Genomic DNA, 16764 nt, shown 5'->3' on the forward strand with positions numbered 1-16764 from the left:
AAACAGCTTGGTGCCGAGCGACGGCTGCTGTGGGGCAGTGCTGGGCTCCTCTGGGCAGCCGCTGCCTGGTGGCTGGTGGGCAGCCCCGGCTCAAGGGTCAGACCTGCCAACCCAGCAGGTGGGTGGGGAGGGTGGGCAGCAGGGCTCTGGAGCAGGGCGGCAGCCTGCACTGGCAGCCACTCCCCAGCTGGCAGGCGGCTCTGTGCTCCTCTTGACAGGGGGATCTCAAGGGCTACCTGCGGAGCTGCCGGGTGCCCGAGTCCATGGCGCCCGACCCCCTGACCTTGCAGCGCATGGCCTGTGAGGTAGCCTGCGGTGTCCTGCACCTGCATCGCAACAACTATGTGCACAGGTGAGGGGCAGGTGGGGCTGGTCCTTGGATGGGTTTCCTCTGTGCCCACCGCCTGTGTGCCCTGCAGAAAGGGCACCTGGTTCCACCTCCTGGGGCCTTGGGAGGACTCACTGGGCAACCTCTAACACTTTGAATAGTGACCACGGGAGGGTTACAGACTTTTTAAACCCCGCATCAGCCCTGCCCTGTCTCCCCCAAGGCAAAAAGGAAGGGCTTAGCTGGCCCCCAGCAGCGGGAAGGCTCTGTCCTACCTCAGCAGTCAGAAAGACAGGCCAGGATGTCCCCCCAGCCTGAGGGGACGTGCTGGAAGAAGTGGTGATGGACAAGTGGCCCCTGCCAGCCCTGGACGCCGCATGGGCCGTCCTCCCCAACAATATCCTGGTGCTGAGTGGTGACACAGGCAACTCCAGCATCAGTGATTTTGTTGAAGAGGGCAGCTGCCAGCTTCCTGACCCCTGCGCACCCGCCCTGCTACCCCACCCCAGGCATGGGCACACAGCTGTGGCCCAGGACACCCGGCTCCTCTGCAGCTGTCCCCTGGCACACAGACACAGGGCTCCTGGGGTAGGGACAGGCTGGAGCTGCCCCATCCCCACCTGAGTCCTTGGCACAGCTGCAATATGGAGGGTGCAGCCCACCTTGTACTGCGTGTCCCTGGACACACACTGGGATGGAACCCAGTCCCTCACACACCCTCCAGCCAGGCAGGAGGGTAAAACTCCACCAGAGCCAGCCACTGGGTTGGAGGTCACTCTGGGTCACCTGCATGCTCCACCCCACCCTGGGGCCTCAGCTCCCACCCTGTGTGGCAGGGCAGGACCAGGGTCTGAAACATGGGCTCTGGCCACTGGTAGGACCCCCGGGACACTCCGGGCCTCAGTTCCCCGTGGATTCTCGCCTCCCAGAGAGCTAGAGTGGTGATGTGGCACAGGTCAGAGGGAACATGGCCCTGGGAGGAAAGCCGCAGACCCACAGCAGGGCTTGCTGTGGCCTCAGGTCCACTGCAGGCCAGGCCAGCAGAGGTACCCCAGAGGGGTAGGAGGGGCTGGGGTTTGGTGTGCTAGTGCTGGCCTGGCAGTGCCTTCACTGGGGACCCTTAGGCATGTCCTGGCCCTCTCTGGGCCTCGTTTTCTCCATCTGCGTTGTCAGTTTAGAGGCCCTGTCCACGCAGGCTTTCCAGAGTGCCCAGGGCTGGGGCCAACCTCTCAGACGCCTCTTCCTGCCTACTGCTGGGTGGAGCCCAGGACACCTTGGGTGACCAGCTGTCCAGCTGTGGGCAGAGGACCCTCAGTGCTCAAGGCCCCTAGCCTGGCACACCCGGCTGACCCTGCCTCCCACCCCGCAGCGACCTGGCCCTGCGAAGCTGCCTGCTCACAGCTGACCTGGCGGTAAAGATTGGCGACTACGGCCTGTCTCACTGCAAGTACAGGGTAAGTCAGGGTGGGCGGGGCCTGCAGGGGGCTGCGTCTGGCAGGGCTCACCCGTCCCCGTGGGCCCACAGGAAGACTACTTCGTGACCGCTGACCAGCTGTGGGTGCCGCTGCGCTGGATCGCACCGGAGCTGGTGGATGAGGTGCATGGCAACCTGCTCGTGGTAGATCAGACCAAGACCAGCAATGTGTGGTGAGTGCCAGTCCCCAGCACAGAGGGCGTCTCGGGAGGACTGACCTCCCCTTGCTGCAGCTCAGCCTCGGGCCTGCCTGGTGCTTGAGTGGAGCCTCTAGCAAGAATGAAGGGTTTGCCTGGGGTGCGGTGATGTGTGCCTGCTACCCCAGCAACTCAGGAAGCTGAGGCAGGAGGATAGCAAATTCAAGACTAGTCTTGGCAACTTAGGAAGACCCTCAGCCATCTAGGGAGAGGTCCTGTCTTTTTTTTTTTTTTTAATTTTATTTGTAGATGGACACAATAACTTTATTTTGTTCATTTTGTTTTTTTATGTGGTGATGGGGATCGAACCCAGTGCCTCACGAGTGCTAGGCAAGCGCTCTACCACTGAGCCACAACCCCAGCTCCCCCCGAAAAATCCTATCTTTTAAAAAAGGACCAGGCTCAGTGGTAGAGTGAACCCTGTTAAATCCCCAATTAAAAAAAAAAAAATATATATATATATGGAAAGGACACAAGGTTTGCAGGCCTGAAGGGTCACCCCACCAGCCATCCAGCCATCCCCTGGCCTTTTATGGTGAGATGCAGGCTGGCCACTGCAGGAGAGTCTAGTGTGAGATAGCATCTTGTGTCTGCCATACTGGCCTCAGGAGGTCATTGGGAGCTGGTGCCCACCTGCTTTTGCAAATGCTAGTGGACTGAGCAGGTGTAGTTGCTGGGGACCCCATGCTGGTGCAGGGACTTCCCTGACTCTGGGCCTCCCAGGATCTACTGGGCTGACATCCAACAATAACAGTCAGAGTGCACACGGAGTTTCAAAATGCCGCTACAAGCAGCAGCGTGGGTTGTCCTGTGGGGTGTGGGCCTGGATCACACCTGTGCCCCTGGGGAGGTGGGGGTGGGCTGCTCGCTGCCTTTGGGCAAGTGGTGGTCAGGCCATGCTGGGCGGAGAAGCAGATTGGGAGGGGTGCTGGGGGTCCCCCAGGACTGCCTCCTGGACGTCGCCATTCTGAGCCCCAGTGCCCAGCTGGGCAGTGGCCACTCTTTTCATCCTGGCTCAGCAGCCTTCAGAGGGACAGGGCAGAGCTGCTCTGGTGACCTGGAGAGTGCCGGCTTTCACAGTTCTGGGGCTGCCTCCCGCCACAGAGGTGCTGGACCAGCCTCTGTGGTGACAGTCAGAGCCCACACCCCTGGACCAGCCACCTTTCCTGAACTTTTAGGGGCCTCCCCTAGGCCTCTGAACCATGCCCCCATCATGGCTCCACCCCCTCTCCCTGTCTTCAGTTCTCTGTCCAGGTGTCCCTCTCAAGTGTGCCCAACCCACTGCACTCTGGCTAGGGTCCCCAGGCACAGAGCTCTGGCCAAGGTCAGTAACTTCTCCATCGCCACAGTAACTCTGTCCTCCACTCCCCAGAGCCAGGTGAAGCCATGGCCCTCGGGAAAGAGCCCCCCGTTGCTCTCTCCCAGCCCCACCTGCACCTGGCGCCCCAGCTTGTTCCCTCAGCCCCACAGGGGTGTTTTACAGTCTGGCTTTTACTAACTAGGCATCCTGGGGCTGGACTCGTCCTGGCCAGGGTGACCATGATCTCTTCTTGGTGGGGGTGGGGTGGGAGCAGCTGTGTAGTGGCTGGCATGATGATGGAGCTGCCCTAGGTGTCCCTGAGTCCTGTAGGGGCATGCCCAGCCCCATCTCACAGTGGTTGGCCCTACAGGTCCCTGGGTGTGACCATCTGGGAGCTCTTCGAGTTGGGTGCACAGCCTTACCCCCACCACTCAGACCGGCAGGTGCTGGCTTATGCTGTCCGGGAGCAGCAGCTCAAGTTACCCAAGCCCCAGTTGCAGCTGACCTTGTCTGACCGCTGGTGAGGACCCCACCATCCCTGCACAGGAAGTCTCAGAAGTGGGGGATGCTCTAAGTCCCAGGGTAGAGGTGGCTCAGTACAACTGCTGGGTTCAAGGTCTCCCTGGCCCCAGCCTCTGCCCTCTCTGGGGCCTCTGCACACCTGTGATCAGGAAAGGGGGATCTGCTCTCAGGCTGCCGGCTTCTTGGGGGACTGGGGTGTGGGGGAAGTAAGTGGGAGACCCCTTTACTGCCCTCAAGTAGCTGAAGTCAGGGGAACAACTTCCCCGTGGGGGGCTGGCATGGCCAGGTCCACCCATGGGGCCTCCCGGCAGGTACGAAGTGATGCAGTTCTGCTGGCTGCAGCCGGAGCAGCGGCCCACGGCCGAGGAGGTGCATCTGCTGCTGTCCTACCTGTGCGCTAAGGGCACCACGGAAGCCGAGGAGGAGTTCGAGCGGCGCTGGCGCTCACTGCGGCCAGGCGGCGGCGGCGTGGGCCCAGGGATGGGCGCAGCGGGCCCCGCGCTGAGCGGCGCCCCAGAGCTGGCCGCCACCTCGTCCTTCCCGCTACTGGAGCAGTTCGCAGGCGACGGCTTCCACGCGGACGGCGACGACGTGCTGACAGTGACCGAGACCAGCCGCGGCCTCAACTTTGAGTACAAATGGGAGGCAGGTCGCGGCGCCGACGCCTTCCGGCCGACGGGGGGCGCTCCGAGCCCGGGCCGCGCCGCGCGCCTGCAGGAGCTGTGTGCCCCCGACGGAGCGCCGCCAGGAGTGGTGCCCGTGCTCAGCGCGCACAGCCCCTCTCTGGGCAGCGAGTACTTCATTCGCCTGGAGGAGGCCGCGCCTGCCGCGGGCCACGATCCCGATTGTTCTGACTGTGCGCCCAGCCCCCCCGCTGCTGCGGACCAAGACGACGACTCCGACGGTAGCACCGCTGCCTCGCTGGCCATGGAGCCGCTGCTGGGCCACGCACCACCAGCCGATGGCCCCAGGGGCCGCTGCAGCCGCTACCAGAACAGCAGCCGAGCTGGGGATCTGCCCTCCCCGTCACGTTCACTCTCTCCTGGGCCCTCCATGCTAGCAGAGGATGCAGACTGGGGTGTATCCGCTTTTTGCCCTCCATTCTTCCAGGACCCACTGGGGGCATCCCCCTCAGCGAGCTCCAGGGCCCAGCCATCCCCTGGTGGGGAGGAGCTGGGGGAGGCTGAGGCACAAAGGGCTGCCCAGCGTGGACACTGGAGCTCCAACGTGTCAGCCAACAACAACAGTGGCAGCCGTGACCCAGATTCCTGGGACCCAGGCTATGTGGGCAGCTGCGCAGACCACTGCCCCAGCCCAAACCAGACCCCACGAGCCTCCCCTGAGCTGGGCCAACCCCTGGACCAGGAGGACCCCAGGGAGCCTCTGCTTGGGCCACAGACAGCCTCCCTGGGCCAGGAGCCAGGTGGATGCATCAGCCCACCCCATCCATGCCAGGTCACATCCCCCTGCACAGAGACTGCTGTAAATGGGGGTGACAACCCTCAGGCAGAACCCAAGCTTGCCCTGGAGGCTGAGGGCTCTGCTGGACCCCAACTGCCTCTTCCTTCCATCCCCTCCCCATCCCACGAGGGAGCCCCACTTCCTTCAGAGGAGGCCAGCGCCCCTGATGCCCTGCCTGCCTCACCCACACCTGCTACCAGTGGCCAGGTGACAGTTCTCAAGCCAGTCCCAACTCTGGACAGCAGCAGTAACTCTGCCGCCCAGAAGGCACCCCGTGGTGAGGAGGAAGCCACTTTGGGTGTCTTTACTGACTTGTCTAGTGGTGGCCCTCAGGCTGAGAGGCCAGGTGTAGTGCCAGCCTTCCGATCTTCGCAGACGCAGGTGGGGACCCCCGACTCCCTGGACTCTCTGGACATCCCGTCCTCGGCCAGTGATGGTGGCTGTGAGGTCTCCAGCCCATCAGCCGCTGGCATCCCTGCTGGGCAGCCCCGGGCCCTGGACAGTGGCTATGACACTGAGAACTATGAGTCCCCTGAGTTTGTGCTCAAGGAGGCCCATGAGTCGAGTGATCCTGGGGCCTTTGGGGAGCTGGCCTCCGAAGGGGGGAGTGGAGGGCCTGATGTGCAGCTCTCGGCTTCCCTGGGAGGCCTCAGCGAGAAGAACCCCTACAGAGACTCTGCGTACTTCTCAGACCTGGATGCTGAGTCTGAGCCCTCTGTGGGCCCCCAGAAGTGCAGTGAGGCCCAGGCCCTGGGGCTAGAGCCAGACCTTAAGAGTCCACAGGGTCCTGGGCCATCTGTACAGGCTTCTCCCCAGCCTGGGGTGCTCCAGGAGGCACCGGGCACTGGCCACCAGGAGGCGCTTTCACCTGCGGAGGAGCCAGATGCCTGCTCCAGTAATCCCAAGGCAGAGCCTCCTGGGTCCAAAGGTCCATCAGATGTGCAGACCGTGCCCAGTAACAGCCACTCCAAATTTTTCCTGCTGACCCCAGTCCCACTGAGCTCAGAAGGTGAAGGAGCAGAGCTTCAGAGGACCCCAGGACTGCCAGGGAGGTCCCCACAAGGGCGGACAGGGGGCTCGGGCACCTCCAGAACCCCGCTCTGCTTGGCACTGCCTGACCATGTTGGGGCATCGGAGGGCCGGTCGGAGGAGGAGGAGGAGGACAGTGAAGACAGCGACGAGTCGGACGAAGAGCTCCGCTGCTACAGCATCCAGGAGCCCAGCGAGGACAGTGAGGACGAGTCCCCAGCTGTGCCAGTGGTGGTGGCTGAGAGCCAGAGCGCGCGCAACCTGCGCAGCCTGCTCAAGATGCCCAGCCTACTGTCAGAGGCCTTCTGCGAAGACCTGGAGCGCAAGAAGAAAGCTGTGTCCTTCTTCGACGATGTCACCGTCTACCTCTTTGACCAGGTGGATAGCCGGCACGAGGTGCATGGGGAGGGTGAGAGTTGCTGCGGCTCCTGGCCTGAGCCACGTGATTCTCTGGTCCCTCCAGGAGAGTCCCACCCGGGAGCTCGGAGAGCCCTTCCCCGGCGCGAAGGAGTCGCCTCCCGCGTTTCTGGAGGGTAGCCCCGGCTCGCCCAGCGCCCCCGGACGGCCGCGGCGGGATGACCGCTCGGGTGACTGCTCCCAAGACGGTGAGCTAGCGGGGCGGGGCCGTGGCGTCGGGGGCGGGGCCAGGCCCTGCGCGGGTGCGAGGGACGCGAACGTCTCGGCGCCCGGCTTGCAGGCGGCGGGTTCGAGTGGGACGACGACTTCCCGCTGGCGCCCGCCAAGGCGGCCGTGGCGGCCGCGCTGGACCCAGCCGCTCCCACACCGGCCGCACCCCTCACGCCGGCCGCGCCCACGGCCTTCTCGCGCTTCACCGTGTCGCCCGCGCCCGTGTCCCGCTTCTCCATCACGCACGTGTCGGACGCGGACGCCCAGTCCGTGGGAGGTGAGGCTCCGAGCGGCGGCGCGACTGGGAGGCAGCTGGGAGGGACGCCTTCCCGGGCCTCGGCTGCTGTAGCAGTGGCTTGCCCGCCTCCGAGCAAACACTCGGGCTTCTCCTTCTCCCTCCTGGCAGGCCGCTGGACACTGAGCACCCTACCAACTTTCCCCTGCTTGGCCCTAGCGCCCCCAAATCAGCTGCAGCCTCTGCCACCAGACCCTTCCCCGCGCTAGGGCGCCATCGCCTACGGCCCCCCACCCCCACCTGCTGGCCATCCCAGGTGGGAGGTTCTCCCCAGGCACCGGTGGGATCGCATCGGCTCCCTCTTGGAGGAAGGGCCCTAGACCACCCCTGCCATTCACGTCCCAGTCCACTGCCAGGTCCCCCCTCCAGGCACCCTTGCCCACTGCTTGACAAGTCCCTTCAGATCCTCTAAGCTTCCCTCAAAGCCCACCTCCTCCCGGAAGCCTGCCTACCTCTCCTCCCCCAGATAGACCCAGCCCCTACAGCTGTCCTGGCCTGGGCAAGGGCCTGCCATCATCCCCAGTACAGACAGGCAGATGACCAGGCGGCGATTGCATGACCTTCGACACCCGCTTCCCACGGGCGGTTTCCCCATCTGCAGGAGGACGTGGAGGGCCTTTGCTTAGCATTGTTGGGCCTGGGTGGGGGAGAGGTGGTGGGAGGAGAAACAGGCCCACCTAGACTCTGACTTGCAGGGAAGAGGCCTGCCCCTGGCCCTGGTGGGAGTGTTGGGGAGGGGCCTGGAGCCTGGGATGGGCGGTTCTTCCAAATGCTCACTGCAACCCCCCTTGCCAGGCCCTGCAGCCAGTGCCGGGGCTGGCTGCCCTGAGGCTTGAGACCTGAGCAGCTGCCCTCATGAATGCTGGCGTCACTGAAGGCCCTGCCCAGGCAGCAGCAAGGATGGTGAAGGGGAATGGGACTCCAGTGCCATAGTGCCCCCTGCAGCATTCTGGAGAAGCCGGTGGACAGAAAACTGGCCGTGCAAGGACATTCGCGCTGCCCTGGGGGCAGAATGTGACTGGTCCCAGGTTTGCTGTCGGCCTGGGGATGCTTATGGCGCGATGGATGTCTCCACATACATGCACGCTCCAGAGGGGCCCACTCCCTGGGCCTAGGTGGCCCACCCTGCGGCCACCCTTCTGCCTGGCTGCTGCTGTTGGACTGCTTGGCCTCAGGCCTGGGGACCCACCCTTGGCCACGGGCCTGCATGCCTTGCCTGGCTGGCTTCCTTCCTGTGTTCACAGGACATTTGTGTCCTTGGCCAGGCAAGGCCTGGCCCCAGATGAGGTCAGGCCTTCAAATCTTCCTGCACCCTTCCACCTTGGTCTGGGTTTGCTTGGTGCAAGAAGAGACCCCTGGGCTCAGTGTCTCCAATGCCCTTATCTCCGAGTGACTGTTTCCCTTCACTGCCTCTGCCCACAAGGCCCTCCCCACAGGGTCTGGGATGCTCCCTCTTGGGTCCTCCTGAGCTGCAAAAGGCAGCCAGAAGCACCAAGAGGGGCTTCCAGGCCTCACCCCACTACTGGCCCTGTTCTAGAGGTGCCCTCGGCAGGGTGGTACAGGTAGCTCCCCCCCTTGGGATAGTGCCTGGCCCCGGGCCCCAGCAGTCAAGGGATAGTGGGGGCTTCTGCCACAGAGAAATGGGGAAGAGGCGGGGCCGGGGTACGCAGGCAGCACAGGGAAGTATTTTTGTAACCAAGGTTGCTGGAATGAATGGAAATGGGGTGATTTTAAGTTATTGTTGCCAAAGAGAAAGTTTATTGTTGCTTTGGGGGTGGGGAAGGGACATTTTTTAGTTTGTGTGTGTGTGTGGTTTTTTTGTTTTTAATTAGTTTGAGGCTTCAGAAGCTGGTGCAATGATTTTCTTGTTCTTTTTTGTTTTTTTAAGAGAAACCACGCTAAGAAAAAAATCTTGTGCTCAGTGTCTTCTTTGGTGTCTGTAGACAAAGCCCTGGGGCGGGGGGGGGGGGCTTGCCAGCCACCAGCTGTCTGGGGATAGGAGGCACACCCTGGTGACCTGGCACCGCTGTCAGGGCGGGAGACCCCCAAAAGCCCCTCTTCCTGGGTGAAGAGGGTGGACCCAGACCTCCCTAGGGCAGTCCCCCCACCCTTCCACGGGCTGTGCCTGCCCCTTGCCCAGCAGTGGGTAGAAGAGGCAGAGGATTTGGAGGAGCGAGGATTTCTGTGCTCCTGCGGTTCCATGTGCCACCTGAGCTATGGCGCAGCCTCCCGTGTGCAGCCTCCCGTGTAGACAAGCCAGGAGCTCAGAGCCCTCCTTGGAGGGTCTCTGAGGAGTGAGCTCTGCTCAGGAGCTTGGAAGTTTGTATCCAGCAAAGGCTCAGCCCCTGCAGGAAGCAGCTGGGGGGTAGTCCCGTCCCACCCAGGAGTCCTGGGCAGAGTCAGGACCCCACCAGCCAGCAGGCACACAGCTGGTGACCCCGGGCACACTGCCAGCAGCAGAGTTCTGGATGGGAAGTAGGGCTCAGGCAGGGAGGAGATGGGCCTGGAGAGAGGCAGGATGGAAGCTGGGCAGAGCCCACTCAGTCCCCAGGAACAGCAGGCGGAGCCTGGGGGAAGCTTGGTGCTAAGATAAATCACACTGGAGAACAGGGTCCACCAGGCCCACAGATCACACCTGGCCCAGGGGGCAGCCGTTGACTGAGCAGGCCCAGGGGGTGAGAACAGCCCGTGGACTGAGCAGGCTTGGGGGGTGAGAACAGCAGTAGGCGCCCTTCCAGCCACAGGTGACCCATTTCTTCCTGTGACCAGGGGCAACTAGAGCTCTTGGCCTGGGACCAGAGGTGCCTGCCCTAAGAGGACCAGCCTCTGTGCCAAGGCCATGGCAGGACCAGCAGGCCTAGAGTTCTCAGGGTCACCCCCTGGTCAGTCCCGCCCGTCACCAATCCCAGGAACAGCCGAGATTCAGATCCAACTGAGCTGAAGGGGGCTTGGGCCTTGGTCTTCCCAACAGGAACTCGCAGGTGGTGACAGAATCAGGTGTATGGGTGGCAGAATGTGGCACTGCAGGCGTGGCTGTCAGTTGAGGAGGGGAGCAGACCTGTCATTGGTCACCGTTGGCTTCAGGTGGACATTGGCAAAGGGGTTCCTGAGGAGAGAAGAGTGATTTCAGTTGGGGACAGTTGCTCTGGACAAGTCGTGCCACCCAGGCTGCCCTGGGACTGCCAGCAAGGACTCCCACAGCCCACTTCAGAACTCAGAGCTGTGGACAAGGGGGGTGCTGGGGCCAGAGCCAGGCATTCTCTGCAAAGCCTGCTGACCCCTGGTGTAGCCAGCCTCTCTTCACCCCACATGCTCTGGACAGGGCACCCCCACTTCACACTGGCAACCGTCCCAGAGAGGAATGGTGGGGGTACACTGCCACCCTTCCAGCTCCAGAGGGTACCATCAGGTGAGCCCCCACCAGGCCAGGCTGAGGAGCAACTGGGCTTGATGGCCCATCAACACATAGGACACAGCTTGGCAGGCGACAGGAGCTGGCCCAGGCATGCAGGCGTCCTGTGGAGACACACTGCAGACAGGCAGACACAGACACGAGGTGTGCTGGCACCTACAGGCTGGGGGTGGGCGTGGTGGCCCCTGCCAGGGGCTGGCTCTTTCTCCACTGGGCGGCGGTTTCCCCAGGGAGCTGAGCCCTCCCCAGGGGTCCCCGGGCTGCAGTTGATACACAAAGAGGACTCAAGAGACAAGAAGTGGAAATGGCACGAGATGAGCACAGAGGGCACAGCAGCGGCCTGGTCCCCTGGGAGCCTCTTCTCGTCAGTCCCTGTCAGGCTCGAGAGGACCTCCCCAGGCTGGGACAGCATGGGGCGGCAGGTGGTAGGTCAGGCAGCTCCACAAGGGACAGCACAGATGGCGTGTGAACACAGGACTCGCAGGCACAGGACTGTGCTCCTGGAACGTGGGCTGGGCTCTGGAGCCGTTACCTGGAGCGGGGTCACCTCTGACCCAGCGGGTCCTCGGGAGCCTGGGTGAGCCAGCAGCAGGCCTGTGGGCAGGCACTCCATCCAGCATGCCCAGGAGGACGCCCGCAGGCGGGGGCATCTCCCTATGCTTTCCCAAGGACTTCGTGTTTTCTACAGATTGGAAACACTGTGAGGCTTGGAAAAGATGAAACGAGAAGACGGACAGGCCACGTGGTCTGGAGGACCTCAAGACGGCGTCGCTCCTCCGGCTCTGATGCTGACTGACCGCCTTTGGCTCACAGCATCCAGAGTCCAGGGCCAGTGCCGGCTCTGCTGCAGCTGGGGGCTCTGCCCAGGGCTGGGCTTCTCTTCAGCTCAGGGCAGGCAGCTTCCCACTGCTGCCCGGAGGCCAGGGAGGGCCGGGGTGCGACGGTCAGGCCTACCCGCGGACCACGCCGGCTCCCGAGAAGAGCTCCAGGGCCAGTGGGTGGAGCAGACCGTCCCAGGTGCCAGAGCTGCGGAGGCTCCAGAGGAGTGCCCAGGCAGGACGGCCGAGTCACCCACAGCACGCCGCACCTCCCTCTCACCCAAGCTGTCCCCGACAGACACGGCACCAGTCAGGACGACCCGGAGCTCAGGCTCAGGGAGCCCTCCTGCGAGGGTCTGCACTCTAACCCACATTCTCCTTTCTGCGCCTCCAAACAGTGGAGCACACAGAGCCATCCAGACCGAGTTTCTGAGGAAACAGGGTCTTGGGACCCTGTACGCTGTCATCTCACCACCCCACAGAAGGCCACCACCTCCAGGAGCTGGAAGAGCAGGCTCTTGAGTGACCCTGGGGAGCTAGCCTGGGTGACTCCTTGGGGCCATGCAGCGTCTCCCTGTACATGTGCCAGCAAGCAGATCCCATGGACGTCTGCCCACGGGGCAGGAGAGGCTCCCGTCTGAGCACGGTTGGTGGACAAGCAACAGAGAGAGTGTGCCAGGCCAAGGAAAGTCACCAAGCCATGTCCAGGATCAGGGGGACTGGAGATAGGGCATGCCCAGCCAGGACACAGGAACACCTGAGGACACCAACATGCAATGGCCCTCTCCCAGGGCAGAGCAGGGCTGCTCGCTGGTCAGGGCTGAGAGGTGGGCAGCAGGGTGAGCCACCACCTGGGCAGAGGTCAGGGGAGCTCCATCTTGCAGATGAGGGCCCAGGACCCGCCTGAATGGTCTGGCGGCCCACAGGCTGGGGCGCAGGCAGCCGCCTGTGAGGGACACTGTCACCAGGAACTTAAACAGTCTGAATCCCTGAAGCCACGTGGCTCGCATTCCAGGCTGACAGAATTCAAGAGCAGCATGGACTTCAGGTCAGCAGGGTCGTTTTCTAAGCCAACCACTTGCATGAGAAACAGGGAGTCTGAGAGCAGACTGGGCTGCCTGGAGGACAGAGCCGAGCTCAGAGTGCCACATGAGTGCCTTCCTGTGTCCAGAGTGGCAGCACCCACAGAAGCTGTGACTAGGAATTGAACCCCAGGGGCTTCTACCATTGAGCTCGTCCCCAGACCTAAGTTGCTGAAGCTGGCCTTAAACGTGGGACCCTCCTGCCTCAGCCTCCTGGGTCTCTGGGATTAAGGTGTGTGCCATGGTGCTAAGCTCTGGAGTTGGCCTTAGAGTAGGTGGTGCCTTGGCACTTGCCTCTCCATTCTCATGCCAAGCCCCCTCTCAGGGCCCTAAGCTAGGGAGGAGGGCACTTGTCGACCAACTGCAGATGGCCTTTGACCCCACCCAGGGGAGCTGAAAGGCCAGGCAGACACTGGCTGGGAAATGGCTCGACATGCCACGGTGTGGTGCTGGCTGCTGGCACACTCGCATCCCCTGACGCCCAACAAATTCCCTGGTCCATGCCTCAGTCTAAGTGAGGGATGTGGGTCCAGGCAGAGTCTTCCAGCCTCCTGGGCCTTCAGGTGAGGACAGCCTGGCCACCAAGGGGCTCAGAGGGCCCAGGGCAGGAAGGTGGGCAGGAGGGTAGGCTTCCCAAGGAGCACTGTGGGAGGGCGACAGGACAGGAAGGGGGCAGGAGGGTAGGCTTCCCAGGGAGCACCTGTGGGAGGGCGACAGGGCAGGAAGGGGGGCAGGAGGGTAGGCTTCCCAGGGAGCACCTGTGGGAGGATGACAGGGCAGGAAGGGGGTATGCCTTCCTGTCCCCAGACTTCAGGAGCTTTTGCACAGAACCTTCCACAATCATGCTGCAATTCCCCAACAGAATTGAGTCCCACAGGAGCCCGGTCCGGGACTGCCTGAATGGTCTGGCTGCCACGGGTTGGGATATCCCTTGTAAGGGATGCAGGCCCTGGCCTCACAGGCCACCCTCCTGCAGTGTGGGGTAGGAGGGCAGCAGGAGGCCCCCTCCACTTGGTGGGTGTGTGCACAGCAGGGCCACGTGATACAGTGAGGGCTGAGGAAGACCCTTCCTGTTCCCAGCTGCCTGTCTGCTCCCTCCGCCAGCAAAGGAGCCATCACCAGCAAAGGGGCTGGAGGCTGATGGGGGCGCCCTGGGTTTGGTGGCAGAGGGCCACTCCTGGGCAGTCTCCCCAGTGTCTTGGGACTGGCTGAGGAGATGGGGGGACTTAGAAAGGTTAAGATCAGAAGGCAGTGGGCAGCAGGCTCCAGACCCTCTTGTCTCCAGTACCCTGAGCCCGGGCCCAGCTCTGCCCAACTGTGATGCTCACCGGACAGGCTCAGAGCCCATCACCCCCTCCAGAAAAAGACTCCTGCTGGTGCTCTGTGGTCAGTCTCAGCTGCTTGCCAGGGCCACCCTGTGATTGTGGCTGAAGCACCCAGCAGGGGCAGGAGGAGACAGACAGAGGCAGGGCAGCCCACATAGTGAGGGCAGCATCAGGGTGGACAGGACAGAACCGCAAGCCTCCAGGGGAAAAGGGAAGACCCAGGAGCCCAGAAGGGAAACAATGGAAGAAAGGCCCGGAGCCCCGAGCTAGGCAGCTGGGCAGACCCCCAGGCCCTGCCAGGAAGGTGGGCCCCTGCCCACCAGGCTACCCTGGCCCAGGCGGGGGGTCCATCCAGATTCACTGCAGATGCAGACAGATGGGCATAAGAAGACCAGGACAACTTACTAACTAGTCAGGGGCAGCTCAAAGTCTGGCCACTTCCACATCCGTGCTGCAAGGAAACACAAGGCTCAGTTGGTGGGGCATGAGGGAGCAACAGGTGGTCAGGGGACTCTGCAGGGAACTGAGGCCAGAAAAGCTGGGGATACCAGGGGCCCAGTGCAGGCTCCAGAATCCTGGAGCCCAGAGCACCAGCTGACAGGCAGAGCCGGCTGCAGCACCCGCAGGCTGCCTTGCTATTCAGGTCTGCAGGAGGCCGAGCAGGGGCTAGAGGGCCAGGCAGGGGCTACCTTCCCCACCTGGAGCCTGCCCAGGCCCCACCAGGATCTGCTCTCTCACCTGGGGCAGCACCACCAGTGAGCCCAGTGAAGAAGGGTGGTAGCAACGGCGCTGGGCTCAAAGGGGTCAGCACTGTCCACAAACCTAGGTCCTTCCAGCAAATGACCCCAAGGTGCCCTGCAAAGCCCACCGAAGAGGCTATAGATCGGTGCCTGGAGGCGTGGCCTGGCCAATGAAGCCTGGACACATGCCAGGGACTGGAAGGAGGCGCCAGACCCAACTTGATGCAATAAATAAAACTTTTATTCAAACAGTGAATGAACTGCAGTACAGGGCACAACTCAGATTAAAAAAAAAAAAAAAAAAAGGAAAGGAGAAAGGAAAAATATCTCCAGCACTTTACATCTTCATACAGGTTTTGTGTGTTGTGTCTACATTCATCCATTGCGCATGGAATCCCCTGGATTTGAAATCTTTTAGCAAAATGGGACACGGAAGGTTCTTCACACAGTCCAGGTTCTGGCTGTGCTCCCTTTAGCATCCTGGGCTGCCTGTACCTGCAGATGCGGATTGCAGACACCACAGCCGCATCCCAGTCCTCGGCAGTGTGTGGAGGCTCTGGCTAAACACCTCCAACAGGCCTGTCTGCAGCTTCGTGAAGGCTCCCAGCGGCCACAGGGCCCAGCCAGCTGCACCTTGGCTCAGCCACTCAGAATTTAGTGTGTGAAGAGACAAAACCAGTAGCCACTGAGTCCAGTGTGCTTGCTTCTAAGGTCACCAAGACACACAGAGAGACGAGAGTGTTTAGGAGGAACCGGGGCAGGGGCTGCCTGCTCTCCACAGTGGGAGGCGCGAAGCGCCTGCCCAGAGCCCCCTGGGTTGGCCTTGCCAGACCAGCTGCGCATACCCTGCCCCTGCAGTCCAGGGGCCACAGGGAGCTGCGACGCCCTCGCAGGCTGGTTAAGGAAATGGCTTCCAAAAAACAGGGAGGGGTGGTCTCTGGAGGTCTTTGGAATGTCCACGTGCGGCCAGGAGCGCCTGCTCTGGCCCCTGCTCCTGCCAGTGCACTGCGGGGGCAACGCCACCCCACTACTGAGACGCCACACACTGCTCTGTGTACTCCTGTCCAGCAGTGTCCACCAAGGAAAGAGGCCCCTGCCTGGTCTGGTGGCCTAGCAGGGCAGGGCCTGGGGTTGTGGCCTCCCTCACAGGAGTGGCCAGCTTCCTCGGGAGGCCCCCCTGAGCTCAGCATGAGCCCCCTTTCTTGGTGTGGCCCTTGGAAGGGGCTGGGTGGGCTGGGGCCTCAGGGCGGAGCCTCTGGGCCCGGAGCCTGTGCTGGGAGACCCAGTGCGCCAGGGGCAGATGCACAGTAACAGTGCGGACACCGAGGCCATGCAGATCTTTTTTTTCAGGAAAAAAAAAAAAGTCCTTTTTCCTGTTTTTCTATTTTTTTTTTTTTTTTAAGGTTTTTCTTTTTCTCTGAGCTCTAGACCTGGCCCGTGGCGAGCCTCACAAAGGGGTGTGCATCGCAGACACCGCAGGGCCAGGCAGCGGGCGAGGACACTACACTGCTGCCCGGCCAGCAGGCCCCCCTGGCCGTTCCTGCTTGAGGCTGGGGACACACAGGTGGGGGTGTGAGCGCGGGGGCGCAGGGAGCAGCACCATGGACCCTGGGGGATGGCAGAGTCTGGGGTCACCAACCAAAAGGCGGGGGCAGGTGGGAAAAAACAACCCAAGAACAAACCGACGAGAGCGGAGGAGGGAACCGGTGGAGGCGGGGGCTCTTCAGAGCAGCTGCCTGTGGTCAGCGTCCTCACACTGTGGACACCAGCGTGCCACTGCCACTGTGGAACAAAGTATAGGACAGCTGCCCAGGTGCGCACCATGCTAGCCAGAGGCAGCAGGCCCACCGCCGGCAACAGCCTTCTCCATCAGCTCTGGCTGGCCAGAGCCTGGCCACCGCCTCAGGAGTGGGCAATGTAGAAGCCCAGACAGGAATGTGTCCTGTGGTGACGAGGCTGCCCGGGCTCAGGAGTCGAGGAGGTAGGCAGGCAGCCCTCTCTGACCCTGCTGGGGTGGACGGGGCCAGCCGGATGCCAGGGAGAAGGAGCAGGGCTAATACAGGGTCCGACTCTGGTGGAGGCTGAGCCCCAGCAGGGCTACCCAGGAAGAAGAGACTCAGGTCCCAGCACCCCTATTGAGCCACTGGTGCACCC

At 62.5% G+C, this 16764-nt stretch overlaps 2 protein-coding genes across 10 annotated transcripts in view; one reads left to right on the forward strand and one right to left on the reverse strand.

Moving 5' to 3' along the window:
- Nucleotides 1-9322, forward strand: part of Aatk (apoptosis associated tyrosine kinase) — a 33312-nt gene extending 23990 nt beyond the window's left edge. For 6 of the 7 annotated variants that reach the window (XM_078041458.1, XM_078041463.1, XM_078041460.1 and 3 more), the window contains 8 exons: nt 219-352; nt 1698-1782; nt 1854-1975; nt 3670-3819; nt 4133-6689; nt 6775-6916; nt 7009-7215; nt 7345-8001. In XM_078041458.1, coding sequence (XP_077897584.1) covers nt 219-352; nt 1698-1782; nt 1854-1975; nt 3670-3819; nt 4133-6689; nt 6775-6916; nt 7009-7215; nt 7345-7442 — 3495 coding nt within the window. In that variant the 3' untranslated portion in view covers nt 7443-8001. Of the gene's footprint in view, nt 1-218; nt 353-1697; nt 1783-1853; nt 1976-3669; nt 3820-4132; nt 6690-6774; nt 6917-7008; nt 7216-7344; nt 8002-8028 lie in introns of those variants that run through there. The other variant, XM_078041459.1, reaches the window with a different exon arrangement.
- Baiap2 (BAR/IMD domain containing adaptor protein 2) overlaps nt 8962-16764 on the reverse strand; it is a 65130-nt gene continuing 57327 nt past the window's right edge. Inside the window, exons 14-15 of one of the 3 annotated variants that reach the window (XM_078041476.1) lie at nt 14276-14321; nt 8962-10339 (exon numbers count right to left, since the gene is read on the reverse strand). In XM_078041476.1, the coding sequence (XP_077897602.1) occupies nt 14294-14321 (28 nt within the window). In that variant the 3' untranslated portion in view covers nt 8962-10339; nt 14276-14293. Of the gene's footprint in view, nt 10340-14275; nt 14322-14833; nt 16393-16764 lie in introns of those variants that run through there. The other 2 variants (XM_005332641.5, XM_005332642.5) reach the window with 2 other exon arrangements.

The sequence above is a fragment of the Ictidomys tridecemlineatus genome, chromosome 3, assembly GCF_052094955.1.
Source record: "Ictidomys tridecemlineatus isolate mIctTri1 chromosome 3, mIctTri1.hap1, whole genome shotgun sequence".
NCBI lineage: Eukaryota > Metazoa > Chordata > Mammalia > Rodentia > Sciuridae > Ictidomys > Ictidomys tridecemlineatus.